Source organism: Canis lupus, chromosome 12 (genome assembly GCF_011100685.1).
Source record: "Canis lupus familiaris isolate Mischka breed German Shepherd chromosome 12, alternate assembly UU_Cfam_GSD_1.0, whole genome shotgun sequence".
Classification (NCBI taxonomy): domain Eukaryota; kingdom Metazoa; phylum Chordata; class Mammalia; order Carnivora; family Canidae; genus Canis; species Canis lupus.
In genome coordinates this window covers 28,454,604-28,469,552 of record NC_049233.1, presented here as the reverse complement: position 1 = coordinate 28,469,552, position 14,949 = coordinate 28,454,604, and the positions used below count along the sequence as shown (strand labels likewise).

At 33.4% G+C, this 14,949-nt stretch overlaps 1 protein-coding gene and 1 long non-coding RNA gene across 4 annotated transcripts in view; one reads left to right on the top strand and one right to left on the bottom strand.

Annotated features, from left to right (window-relative positions):
- EYS (eyes shut homolog) overlaps positions 1-14,949 on the top strand; it is a 1,532,152-nt gene that overhangs the window by 467,071 nt on the left and 1,050,132 nt on the right. The window contains exon 12 of the mRNA XM_038554428.1: positions 5,881-6,002. Within this exon, the coding sequence (XP_038410356.1) occupies positions 5,881-6,002 (122 nt within the window). The remainder of the gene's footprint in view (positions 1-5,880; positions 6,003-14,949) is intronic.
- The window catches only part of LOC111098301, a 145,879-nt gene that overhangs the window by 39,128 nt on the left and 91,802 nt on the right, over positions 1-14,949 (bottom strand). The window lies entirely within an intron of this gene.

Sequence of the window (14,949 nt, the reverse complement as noted above, 5' to 3'; positions counted from 1 at the left end):
TACACTGTTGGTGGGAATGTGAACTGGTGCAGCCACTCTGGAAAACTGTGTGGAGGTTCCTCAAACAGTTAAAAATATACCTGCCCTACGACCCAGCAATTGCACTGTTGGGGATTTACCCCAAAGATACAAATGCAATGAAACGCCGGGACACCTGCACCCCGATGTTTCTAGCAGCAATGGCCACTATAGCCAAACTGTGGAAGGAGCCTCGGTGTCCAACGAAAGATGAATGGATAAAGAAGATGTGGTTTATGTATACAATGGAATATTACTCAGCTATTAGAAATGACAAATACCCACCATTTGCTTCAACGTGGATGGAACTGGAGGGTATTATGCTGAGTGAAGTAAGTCAGTCGGAGAAGGACAAACATTATATGTTCTCATTCATTTGGGGAATATAAATAATAGTGAAAGGGAAAATAAGGGAAGGGAGAAGAAATGGGTGGGAAATATCAGAAAGGGAGACAGAACGTAAAGACTGCTAACTCTGGGAAATGAACTAGGGGTGGTAGAAGGGGAGGAGGGCGGGGGGTGGGAGTGAATGGGTGACGGGCACTGGGTGTTATTCTGTATGTTAGTAAATTGAACACCAATAAAAAAGGAAAAGAGAAAGAAAGGAAGGGAAAGGAAGGAAGGAAAGGGAAGGAAAGAAAGAAAGTGTTAAAGGTAAGGAAACCCTTTGGAAAGGAAGGCAAATAGTTTACGAAGGTAAGACATTTAAGAAGAGAACTAAATTATAGTGAATTAATTATAATGAAAGAATTAATTGTAATGAAAGTGGAAATTTATACTTAAAGCCATTTCCTCATTTAGAAAAAGTACTAGAATACTAATCTGCTTTTCTTATTATTAACAAAAAAAAATCATTGCATGAAAACATAACTAAGTTTCTTACAGTTTTATATTTCCTTTAGAAAGTGTTTTTAAAAGGTCAATATAGTTTGATTTATGCCCTATCAACCTTCACATCTAACATGGCTTTTCATTCTCTTCATATATTACATTTCCCCAAGTTAAAGAAACTGTTTTTCTAAAACAGTTCTGCCTTGAAAGTACCACTCAATTTAACATGTATTTTCAGTGCCTTGTTTCAAAATATGTTCAATCAAATTCAGCATTTATAACTTTTTATAGAAATCGTTTTTAAATATTCCATTAACTTTCTGTCAGAATAATACATATTATTTCACTTTAGATTTAAATCGCTAAGATAAATCATTTCTGTAGTTGAAGAAATCATATTAATATAGTTTTGTTTGTTTTTAAGAATAATATTACTGCATTTATCTAATCCTGAGTATCATTATATGCAGTATTTGGCAATCTTTTTGCCTATAGCCAATTTTGTAAATCTTTATAGATTAAAATGAATTTAAAAAAATAACATTAAAAGGAAACAGACTATAAGTCAATAGGCAGAGCTTGTTATTCTTACAAAGATTGACTTTATTATGAGTTTTACTTCATTTCTTAAAAATTTCATTAAAGAAAAAAAATCTTTGTTATTCTGCCTAGATATGAGTAATGAGTCTGAAAAGAGACCACAATTTGAATTTTTTATTATTTTTATTCTTTTGGTGTGTATCTAAATTTTTAGGACTCTAAAAGTAAGTTTTACATAAGAAATATTTTTGTAAGAAATTTTGTCACTAAGATTGAATCAAGTATAATGATCTCAGTATGTAAACATTTTTCATAATGGAACTAACCCAATTTTTCTTTTATTGGGATTTCCAATCCTTATAGAACTTGTTTTTAGTTGAATGTTTATTTGAAGGGTTATTTAAATATATTCTAAAATATAATCTTTCTTGTTAGCAAAATGAGATGATTTAATATCTAAAAAGTTCCTAAACAAAATATTCACTATGGCTATATTATTACCAATTAGTATCATATATATCTTATGTTTTAACATCTGTTCTTTTAGTCAAATATAAGACAGTATTCCAAATACTGATGATAAATGAACAAAAAACATTAAGTCCCTGCCTTCTTAAAATTTATATTTTTCATTTATATTTTACAGTAGAAAAAAACACAATAAAATATTTTTAAATATCATAAGTACTAAGTGGAAAATAGAATACGCATATGAGTAACTAATGTACTTTAAAAGTATCAAGAAAGATAAATAGTAATTGTGAGAGGAAAGTATACTGTAGGAAATGATCAAGGTTCAGGTAGAATGTGACCTTTGTTTTAACCTTGAGAAGACAATAAACTTTGGAAGCTGGGTTTGGGGGACTTGAGCAACCGTATTTCACATGGGAAAAATGTCCAAGAAGCAGGAATCAGAGACTGAGGAATAGTTCTGACTACCTGAATAATTCACTGGATAAAAGAACATTTTAGGGGTGACTGATAGGCTCAGTCTGTTAAGTGTCCAACTCTTGATTTTGGCTCAGGTCATGATATCAGGATCATGAGACTGAACCCAAGTTGGTTCTGCACTGGGCATGGAGCCTGCTTAAGATTCTCTTTTGCCCGCTCTCTCTGCCCCTCCCCCCTCCAAAGAACATTTTATTTGAAGTTTACTGGTATCTTCCTGTAAGTCAGATATCAAATGAAGTTCTATACTAAGTACCCATTTAATCCTCACACCCTTATCAATCAGGTACCATTATTTCTGATGTTCCTTAAGATTCAATATACATGATTATAATTACATAGCTAATAATTCATGGAGCCCAGTTCAAATCCTGGCTGGCTATCACCAAGTATCCACAACCTTAAACACTGCGATACATTCTCAGATGTTGTTTTTTTTTAAAATGTGTTTATTCTCCATTCCTAAAAAGGATATATTTTACTGGGCATAGACTTTTAGGTTGATAGTTATTTTCTTTCACTCTATTAGGATATTTGTTACTGGGTTCTTGCTTCTACTACTGGGAAGTAAGGTATAAGCCTTGGCCCTTTGAAGGTAATGTGTAATTATTTCTCGGATGCTTTTAAAATTTACTCTTCATCCTCCTCCCTAGATGAATTTTCTTTATACTTATTCAGCATAGGTCTGGAGAGCTTCCAAAATCTCTGGTTACTCTCTTTCATTATTTTTGGACAATATGGTTTTTGGTAATATGGTTTAAAAATAGTATTCTATATTATTTAAAATTACTGGAATTAATTAACTTTTTAATATTGAATGGGAAAGCGCTTTGTGCAAAGTGTCTCAATTCAGGAAAATGCTTCTGAATTAAGTAAGCAATGGATTAATAGAAATACTTGAACTCTGGGTTGTCTCTAGTACATATTCATTTCTGCTTTCTTCAAAATTTATATTGTTAATGTTTAATATTTTAAAAATCTATTTCCCTGATTTTTTTTAACATTTCCTTTTCATACAGATTTCATATCTAGAGATCACTGCTGTGGTACCTGACACTTTAATGATAATTATACTATTAAATTGATTATAATTTTCTACCTATTATTAAATCATCAAGAACACCAATAATTATTAGCTTTTAAGGAATGCATGGCTTTAATGGGAAAGATATATGATTGGCTTTTTGACTCACTTGCTAAATTAGTTTCAAATTATTACTGAGATGTCAAAATAAAAACCAGCAGTAAACTTGTGTATTTGTCTTTACAAAAATGATTCGTACCTCTTAGAAAGTGAACAGAGCACCTCATTTGTCCCAAAGATTTATGCATATGTTATCCATCCCTCTCCACCTTAATTTCCATCACTGAGTTGGGTAGTTTCTCCATTTACCCACAGAAGACACTTCCTTTGCTTACTGTAGAATTGCTTTCATTTAAAATAAATATAATTGGGATGCCTGGGTGGCTCAGTCATTGAGCATCTGTCTTTGGCTCAGGTGGTGATCCCAGGGTCCTGGGATTCAGGCCCGCATCAGGCTCCCTGCAGGGCCCTGCTTCTCCCTCTGCCTATGTCTCTGCCTCTCCCTCTGTGTCTCTCATGAATAAATAAGTAAAATATAAAATAAAATAAATATTATTTTTACATCAATTTTCATGTAAGTCCTTTTTCAATGCTTACAAAAAAGGGAAGGAAAAATAATGAGCTAAATACAATCAGTGAAAACTTTCCAAATACAACAAACTCACTGAGAACATTAACAATGTAGAGGCCACAATGCGTGAGAAAATTACTGCTAAAATCCAGCAAATCATGAGTAGTATTAATGAGTACTCTGGAGAATTAACACATATGTCAAGAATAAAGCCCGGTGTTGACAATGTGGTGGCTCTCATCCTCTGCTTTTCAGCTGCTCACAAGCCATGGCAAACCAATTGGCCCTATTAAACCAGTGGCACTTCTCATATATTTGAATTATTATAACCTAAATGCAAGTACATAGAGCGTGAGTTTATTTGTTTCTCTGATTAATATGTTGTTGGACTGTAATGTACAAAACAAATTTGCTATCTGCCTGGCAAACATATAGAATCCTCTTGAAATCTGTTTTAGTTGCTTCGGATTTTACATTACCTTTCCTATCATATTTATTCTTTTTCATGTGTTCAACCAACATGTATTAAGTATCTATTAGGTGCCAGACATTTTCAAGAAGCTGGAATGTATTAAAGTAGAACAAGTTCTTTAATCTCAGGGAGCTCCTGCTCCACATATATGTGCGTATAACTATGTAGATTTCTTAACTCTATTTGCAAATGGAGACACTGGGTTGCCTTCATCTAGCACAGCTCTGTCTAATGGAAAAGCAATGAGACCTGTGTGTGTGTTTTAAATTTCCTAGTAGCCATGTTAAAAAAAAGTTAAAGGAACAGGTGAAATCAATTTTAATATGTTCTATTTAACTCTTCATATTCAAATTATTACCATTTTAACATGTAAGTAATAAATTATTAGTAAAATGCTTTACGTTCTTTTTTTTTTTGTACTAAATCTTCAAAATTCAATCACATTTCAGTTGATACCAGCCACATATCAATGCTCTATAACCACATGTGGCTAGTTGCTATTATATAGAACAGTGAAGATGAAGAGAACAGCTAACACTGATTTTAGTGCTTTTTATTCTTCTAGATCTAGAATCTCTAAATGTTCAGAGTCCCAATTTTTTTTACAAGAGCCCTATTCTTTGAAAGTATTTTTAGAAGTGCCTGGCTGGCTCAGTTGGTTAAGCCTCTGCTTTAGGCTCAGGTCATTATCCCAGGGATCAAGCCCACATAGGGCTCCATGAATAGGGTGTAGCCTGCTTTTCCCTCTCCCTCTGCCTGCCGCTTCCCGTACTGGTGCTCACTCTCTCTCTCTCTCTCTGTTGAATAAAGAAAGATAAATAAAATATTTTTAAAAAGAAAGTATTTTTAATATATAAATTATTGTTCCACAGTGCTTTGAGATGTTTTCTTTTGTTTGTTCCCAATCCTGGAAAAGTGATTTTACTTTTAATATTTTGAATATTTGTTAAAGGACTATTTTATCTGTTAGAAAAATGGTATACAAATTTTTGCAACTTTAGTTGACCAGCAATACTGTATTGACATAGATTATTTGTAAATAATGCAACAAAACTGTCAGAAGGTTTATTTGTTGTAGTTACATATTTTTTTAACTTGTGAGCTGAGTGATGTATTTAGTTAGTTTTATACAATCACTAACCATCATATTACTGATATGATTTTTATATTAAAATGTTTAACAAAACCAGTATTGTATTGTGAGCATTATGCATATTTAGTGTTACTGAATTAGATACTAAAGAATACTGTTCACATTGTTTTTAAATTGTGGTAAAAGTAATTTGGGGGAAATATTGATATGCTATAAAAGTTAAAATAGACAAAAATTGACAGAGAGCAACATAGCGAGGAATAATAACTATATTTAATAGCAAGAAATACCCCAAAGGTTGTATAATTTTTATATTCCCTTAGAGCTACCAGTGTGTGTGCTTAACTGGTTGGGAAGGAAGTTTTTGTGAACAAGAATCCAATGACTGCAAAATGAATCCTTGTAAGAACAATTCTACCTGTACTGACCTTTACAACAGCTATCAGTAAGTATTTATCATTTTCTTCATGAAATTACTTGAACTGTTCAGTGTCCTTGGGATAATTCCAGACATTATTTTCACTTTTCACTCATTAGGTAAAATAATGATCTCTAGATGAAGAACCTTTTCTTGACAAGATAGTGTCAACATTTATTTGAAATTTGTGTCAAAAAGTAATAAACACGGGGCTCCTGGGTGACTCAGTCACTTGAGCATCTGCCTTTGGCTCAGGTCAGGATCCTGCTCAGTGGGATACCTGCTTCTCCCTCTCCCTCTGCCTGCCACTCCCCCTGCTTGTGCTATCTCTCTCTCTCTCTCTCAAATAAATAAAATATTTTTAAAAAAAAAGTAATAAACAAGATTAAACTTGGAAATGCAATGCCCAGATATAGCACATGTTACAAATGCATTTACTTCTTCAAAATGTACTTTTATCATATCAGTGTTTTGGATCATTCCATGCAAAGAGAGTACCACCATATGACTCCTCTGTGGGTCTGTTGAATTAAAACTTTTGCTTTATTACCTGGGGATTATCACGAATTTGGATTACTTTCACCAGAATATTGATACATTTTTACATTAATTAGTCCATACTTTCCATAATCCAGTCGTATTAGTTTTTTTTTTAACTTTTTTTTTAAGATTTTATTTATTTATTCATGAGAGACACACAGAGAGAGGCAGAGACACAAGCAGAGGGAGAAGCAGGCCCCCTGCAAGGAGCCCAAGATGGGACTCCATTCTGGGACCCCAGGACCACCGCCTGAGACAAAGGCAGATGCTCAACCACTGAGTCATCCAGGTGTCCCTGTATTAGTTTTTTAGATGAGAAACCTGAAGAAGCTCTTAATAGAAATTCTGAATAGCTACTGCTATTATTCCAAAAGTTTAATAACCAAATATATATTGGTAAAATAGCTTTCATTTTTAACTTGTTCGGTATACTTCAGGTCTCTCAAGTAGATGCAGAACCAGGTATACTGTAATTAGAATGATTTTCTTCTTGTCACAGAAGCAGATTAATTGAATACAAAAATACTTAGATGATTATTTTTTCAGGGATAAATCAAGATGATTTCAGAGCATCCTCTAAAATAACTCATACACTATTTCATCGTATGATTACAATTGATGATTCTGGATATCTCAAGCATGGTTTTGACAAATATTTTGTCAAAAATATTCTCATTTTTGGTGACTGAAATGGGATATAAAATCCAGACTGATCAACACCAGGCAGTTTATTTCATTTAAAGACAATTCTGAAATATCTGGCCATAGTTTAATTTATATTTCAATGACTGTAAAAGAAAAAAAATGAACATTTTTTTATATAGAAAAGCTCACAGTACCAGTAGTTGACATTAGTTTAAAATATATAAAAATCCAAAAATCCAGAGCTATTTTTTGTGACACTATCAATTATTGAAATTGATGTCATCACAAATTAATATGCCTTCCCATCTATGTATATCTTAAGAGAAACAATCAACTTTTGTTGAGCTAGGAAAGAAAAACTTCTCATAGTTGTCTATATTTATTTTTCTTAAATGACTATTAATTATAACCTACAATGTGTAATATACAATGTATATGAAAGATTCTGATATATGCTTTTTAGGGTTCAGCTTTTTCTATAATTCCTAAGATAATTTGTTTATGCATTTGTGTTCGTGTATACTCAGACTGTCTGTCACCTCTAGACAAACCCCATCAGAAACATATGCGTGGTTGAAAAAGTTGGGTTAATAACTTATTGCCATAAGGGACAACACACAGTATGTAAATCCATGTGACATTTCAGTAAAGGATGTTAGAAAGGACTTAGAGGTTCGAGCTTATGACATATAATTTTGGAGAGGGTTTCAGAAAGTAGGCCTTTGGCCTGGATAAGGAGACCTTCAGGAAGTGGGAAGGATTATCTACATTCATAATAAATCTTACCTAGGAGAAAGGAAGATTGGACAGAGGTGAAAACCAAAGTCTCTAAAGAGACAGCAACCATTTATATCAACCATGGTAGGAGAATGTTTGGCTATTGTGGTTTAGATAATATTCAAGTTTTTGTCTGTATTTAGATATAATTACAGAGTAGGCTTATCTTTGTAATGATAAATCAGGGTCATGGAGTAGTTTTGTCTCATTTTGATGTTCTGTGAAATTATCTGTTTAAATGTTCAGCAGCAGAACACCAAGATCTAGCTATAAACCTAGTTTGTAGTGCCTGGCCAGCTCCTGGATATCCTTGCTGGTAGTTTTGCTTTCTCTTTCCCAAAATACTGTATCATATACATGTGTAGAGAAAAATATATGATGTTTGTGTTTATGTGAAATATATCACTTATGTTTCCCATTTATTTGTCCAAAATATATTATTTTCATAATGTGTATCAAATAGAAAGAGAAGACTCCAATATTAACTTATTATCCAACATAATACTTTTATTTAGATAATTGCTATTTGATGTAGATATCTTAAAGATATAAAACAAAATAAGCAACAAAATTTATAAGGTTTATTTAAAAATACTTTTTTTTAATATTCATGAGACATAATCAGTCTTTAAATAACTCTGACACCACTAATTGTGAACTCTTAATGACTGAAATTTATAAATGTATCAGAAAACTTCCACTTAACACAAACTCTCAGTCATTTTATCATTCCTTGGATTTTTGATAGATTACTGATTTTACTTCCAGATACTGTTTTACTTTTTTAGAAGTCCAGATGGAGTATGTCTTTCTGGTTGGGTTTCTTCTTTGTGATTTTAAAGATTATGTGTTAATATTAATATTATATTAATATTGGCTTTAGCAGGTTGCAAAAAGAGAAGGTTCACTAAACGCTGTCAGTGAAGAAAATAATATTACATGTGTTATATATAAATATGATGGCTCACAATTTAGGAATTTCCTTATCAAGGAAATTATTTTTCATAGATTTTTTGAAACATAATTTGCATACTTTATAAGTCACTCTTTGAAAGAGTACAATTCAGGAGTTCTTAATATATTCAAAGAGAAGTGAAACTATTACACTACCTCATTTTAGAACTTTTAAAAAATTTATTATTATTTTTAAATATTTTATTTTTTTAATTATTCATGAGAGACCCAGAGAGAAGAGAGAGAGGCAGAGACACAGGCAGAGGGAGAAGCAGGCTCCATGAAGGAAGCCGGATGTGGGACTGGTTCCCAGGACTCCAGAATCATGCGCTGAGCTCAAAGCAGACGCTTTAACCACTAAGCCACCCAGGGATCCCTCTAGAACTTTTTTCCCTAAAGATTTTATTTATTTATTCATGAGAGAACACACACAGAGAGAGGCAGAGACACAGGCAGAGGAAGAAGCAGGCTCCATACAAGAAGCCCGATGCGGGACTCGATCCTGGAATTCTGAGATCACACCCTGAGCCAAAAAGCAAGATGTTCAACCGCTGAGACACCCAGGCGTCCCGTTTTAGAACATTTTCATATCCACACTCATGAGTGGTCCCCCCGGCCCTGCTCTCCTACCTTAGGCCTTGCAAACCACTAATTTGTATTTTGTCTCTGTGGATTTACCTGTTCTGCACATTTCACATAAATGGAATCAAGCAATATGCCATTTTTTTGGAGCAACTTACCACACTTGTTATGTTTTCAAGGCTTATACTGTGCCAAGTATCAGTAGTTCATTCCTTTTTATTGCCAAATAATATTACATGTATGGTTATAATGCCTTTGGCCAATCAAGTTCAGTACTGGTCTGTCCTTTGAATGAACCAATTTTGACTTTCATTGTTTTTCTGTCTTTTTTATTCTCTATTTCATTAATCTAATTATTTCTCCCTTCTGCTTGCTCTGGGTTTAGTTTTCTTTTTCTAGTTTCTTTAGGTGAAGGGTGACGTGATTGCTTTGAGATCTCTGTTCTTTTTTAATACAGGTGTTTATAGTTGTAAATTTCACTTCAAGCACTGCTTTAGCTACATCTCATTTTTTTTAATGGTTTGTATATTCATTTTCATTTATCTCAAAATATTTCCTAGTTTCCCATGTGTTTTATTCTTGACTCATTGGTTATTTGGGAGTGTGTTGTTTAATTTTTACTTACTTGTGAATTCCCTATATTTCTTATGATTTCTGCTTTTATTGTAGCAGAAAACTTATTTTGTGTGAGTTAAATATTTTAAAATTTACTGAGGCATAGGGGCACCTGGGCGGCTCACTTGGTTAAAGCCTTTGACCTCAGCTCAGGTCATGATCCCAGGGTCCTCGAATTGAGCCCCTCATCAGGCTCCTTTAGCAGAGAGCCTGCTTCTCCTTCTCCCTCTGTCTCTCTTCCTCGCAGCACATGCTTTGTCTCCCTCTCTCAAATAAATAAAGTCTTTAAAAAAACTAAAATTTACTGAGGCATATATTATAACCTAACATAGTTCTATATGTATTTGACAAGAATGTGTATCTACAGTTGTTATGTAAAATGTTCTCTAAGGATCTTTTAAGTCTAGTTAATTTATATGTTGATCAAGTCTTCTACATCCTGCATCTTCTGCCAACTTGTTCTATCCATTATAAAGTCTGCAATTGTTATTGTTGAATTATTTATTAATCCTTTCAATCTGCCACATTTTATTTAATTTACTTAAGTTAGATCTTAAGGATCTAACATCTGATTGTTAGATCTTACTGATGGACTTAAATATTTATAAAATGTCCTTCTTTATCCTAATTTTTTTTTTTTTTTTTTGCACATTTACTTTGCCTGATATTAGTATAACCGTCTTGGACTTTTCTTAGATTTTTTTTTTATTATGGATGGCATAGTATATATTTTTATTTTTAACCTATTTGTGACTTTGAATATAAAACTTATAGACTGATTTGACTGTTTTTAAAAATCCATCCCATCTATTATCTTTATTAAAATATCTACTTAATTTAAATTTGACTTTACTAATGAATTCAGTTTATTTCTTTTTTATTTTTTTTAAGATTGTATTTATTTATTCATGAGAGACAGAGAGAGAGGCACAGACACAGGCAGAAGCAGGCTTCATGCAGGGACCCTGATGTGGGACTCGATTCCAGGTCTCCAGGATCACACCCTGGGCTGAAGGCAGTGCTAAACCACTGAGCCACCCGGGCTGCCCATGAATTCAGTTTATATATGTGATTTCCTTTTATTTTAAATATGTTTTATCTTTTTTGTTCCTCTGTTATTCCATTATTGCCTTCTCTTGTGTTAGTTTTTTTCTGGTATTACAATTTAATTTCCTTTTTATTTTTACTATACCTTTTTACTTAGTTTCTTAGTGGTTATCCTATAGATTGTAATTAACTTCTTAACTAAAACAACCTACATAGTATTAATACTGACTTAATTTCAGTAATACACAAAAACTTTGCTCCACCATTGCTTCAATCTCTTCCACCTCCTTTAGGCTATTATTAATTATAAGCCTATCAACACAATTTTATAGTATTGTTTTATGCACTCTTTTAAATCAGATAGGAAACGAAGAGAGTAGAAAGCAAAAATACCTTTATACTGTCTTTTGTTTTTACCTATATAGTTACCATTACAGTGCTCTTTATTTCTGTGTGTGAATTCAGATTACTGTATAGTATATTTTCATCTTAAGTAAAGGATTTTCTTTACTATTTCCTATAGGGCAGGTCTGCTGATGATGAATTCTCTCAGTTCTGTTTTTACTGGGAATGTTTTAATTTTTCCTTTCATTTAAGGGATAGCTTTAAGAGATAGCTTACAGTCTTTTACTTTCAGGACTTAAAGTACCTCTGGACTCACGGTTTCGTATAAGTCAAATCTTAATTGCACTGAGGATCCCTTGTATATAATGAACCATTTTCTTTTAATGCTACCAAAATTCTTTGTCATTTGACAGTTTGACTGTCATGTGATTAGCCTTCTATGTCTGAATTTATTTTACCTGAAGATCATTGAGCTTCATGGAGTATAGATTAATATTTCAATCTACTATCTATATTAATAATTTTCATCAAATTTAGAAAGTTTGGCCTTTATCTCTTCAAATATTTATTTATTTTTCTCTCTCTCTTCTGATTCTAGAACTCTCACATGTGTATATTAATGTTCTTCTGGTGTCCCACATGTCTCTGAGACTCTGTTCATTTTTCTTTCTGATCTTCAAGATCAATAATCTTAATTGATTTATGGGATGAGCATTGGGTGTCCTACTATATGTTGGAAAATGGAATTTAAATTTAAATTTAAAAAAATAAAAAATTGGGATCCCTGGGTGGTGCAGTGGTTTAGTGCCTGCCTTTGGCCCAGGGCGTGATCCTGGAGACCCGGGATCAAATCCCACATCGGGCTCCTGGTGCATGGAGCCTGCTTCTCCCTCTGCCTATGTCTCTGCCTCTTTCTCTCTCTCTCTCTCTCTGTGACTACCATAAATAAATTAAAAAGAAAAAAAGAAAAAAATTTGTTCAATATTATTAGTGGTGGTAGAATTTCTATTCTTGTAATAAAAATAGTATGTCTATTTATGCTAAAAGATAAAATAAAAGTAAATAAAATTCATCTTGAAGATAAAGTACAAGAACAGTAAAGACAAGAAAGGAGGATGGGGATGAGAAAGTGGTGATTCTCTCCTAGTGTTATGTACATAACAATGTGTTGTATATAAAACAGAGTGGTCAGACATAAGTAGAGCAGACAGAGACATAAATAGAGCAGATAGAGCAATAGAATGTAATCAAAGTCCAGAAATGGAGACATTAGCATACGTAAAGTTAGTAGACAAGAAAGGAGGTAAATCCATAGGGCATTGATGGCAATAAATGGTGTGGAGACCCTTGTCTATTATTGTGAGAAAATAAAATTAAATTAACCTTCAAAAGAAATTCTAGTTGATTTATTTCCAAATGCACTGCTTACTTCTACCAACTTAAATCTAGCGGTATACCCTCTAGTAACTTTTAATTTTTATTTTTTGTACTCTTAACTCCAGAATTTCTATTGTGGTCTTATTTATAATTCATATCTCTTTATATTATTAAATTGGCAAAACATTAATCTCACATTTAGTTAATTGATTAACTAATTAATTATTGTGAGAGAGTGTGCATGTGCATGCATGCAGGTGAGGGGAGGGGGCATAGGATGAGGGTGTGTGAGAATCTTAAGCAGGCTCCACACCCAGTGTGGAGCATGAAGAGAGGGTCTATCTCGGCACCCTGAGATCATGACCTGAGCAGAAATCAAGAGTTGGAAGCTTAACTGAGTAAGCCATCTGAGTGCCCCGCTTTCTTTAATTATTTAGATATGATCCCTGGGTGGCGCAGCGGTTTGGCGCCTGCCTTTGGCCCAGGGCACGATCCTGGAGGCCCGGGATCGAATCCCACGTCAGGCTCCTGGTGCATGGAGCCTGCATGGAGCCTGCTTCTCCTTCTGCCTATGTCTCTGCCTCTCTCTCTCTCTCTGTGACTATCATAAATAAATAAAAATTAAAAAAAAGAAAAAAAATTATTTAGATATGGCTTCTATTTCTCTTTGAATACATTTATTTTAGCTGATTTAATATCTGTGTCAAGTAAGTCCAATTTATTTTACTTTTTTAATTTTTTTAGCTTCCTCAGGGATAGTTTCTACTGATTGCTTCATTTCTATATATGTGTCATATGCTCTGTCTCTGTATTACTCATAATTGCTTATGAACACTTGACTTTTAAACAGTATAATGTGGCAAATTTCAAAATCAGATCCTACTTCTTTACAGTTGTTACTGCATTTTTTATTGTTTGTTGTTTCTGCTATTGCTTGTTTAGTCATTTTTCTGAAATAGTTCTATAAATCATTTTCTTTATCATTTGTGGCTATTCAAGTCTCAGCTTGGCTAATCAAGTGGTCAATGGAAGGTTTAACAGAGATTTTCTGTAATTTCCTCAAACTAGTAAGTCTCCTAGCCTTACTGAGGGACTCTGTTTTATCCCTCAGCCAGGCATTTTACAGCTCTGTCTCATTCTCCAGTATCTGCTTGCACAGAGGCTCAAGGTCAAAGATAAGAGATTAAGGTCTTTTCATGTCTTTCTTAGATCTGTGCAGACTTTCATGTTGTGTTATCTTCTAATTTCCCAAAAATAGGTCGAGCTTTTCAAAGACCTCGATGGACATCTCATTCCCCACTTTTTACTTTTAAGTATATTGGTCAGCCGCTTCTTAGTCTTAACTAGAATCATCATCTCAACAACTACAATTTTAGGCAATTACCATTGAGTATTATTAATGCCCTTTATATAGGGCTTTTTGAAAAGAATAAGCTTTGAGTCAGGTCAAATAAAATGTATTCCTGAAAATGGAACTTTTCATACAGTTACTAGACCCATGAAATAATGACATTCCTGGGAAGGTCTTTTGGATGAGCTCCAAACCTGTCCTGCCCCTCAGTGGATGTTTGGCTGCTGATTTCACAGATGCCATAATTGCAGTGCTATTGGTTTTCAAGCCTATTGCAGAGCTGGAGAAAGGGTAATAAGAATACTGCAAGTAACCACTACAACAGTGACTATGCTTACGAGAATCAACCATTTTTCTTCAATGAACACTCCTCAGATTTTTGCAAGCCTTTATTTTACTTAGAGTTCTGAGAAAGTTGATTTGACTATGTTGTCAGTGTTCTTGTTTCTTTTAAGGAAGAGCAGATTTTCAGAAGTCTTTCCTCTACCATTACTAAAGTGATTATACCAAATTATATTTTATATTATTTATATGGGACAGAGAGAGGACAGAGGCAGAGACTGAGAAAGCATAGGTTCTAGAGTCAGAGCATCTCGATATAGGATATCAAGTTTGGTTCTATCCTTAAAGATTAGTGTGAATTGGATTAAGGAATTTTATTTATATCCTTAAGCTTTCAGGGTTGTTTGTTTTTTTTTTAATCTAGAAAGTATGAATAAAAATAGTTATACCTTACAGAAC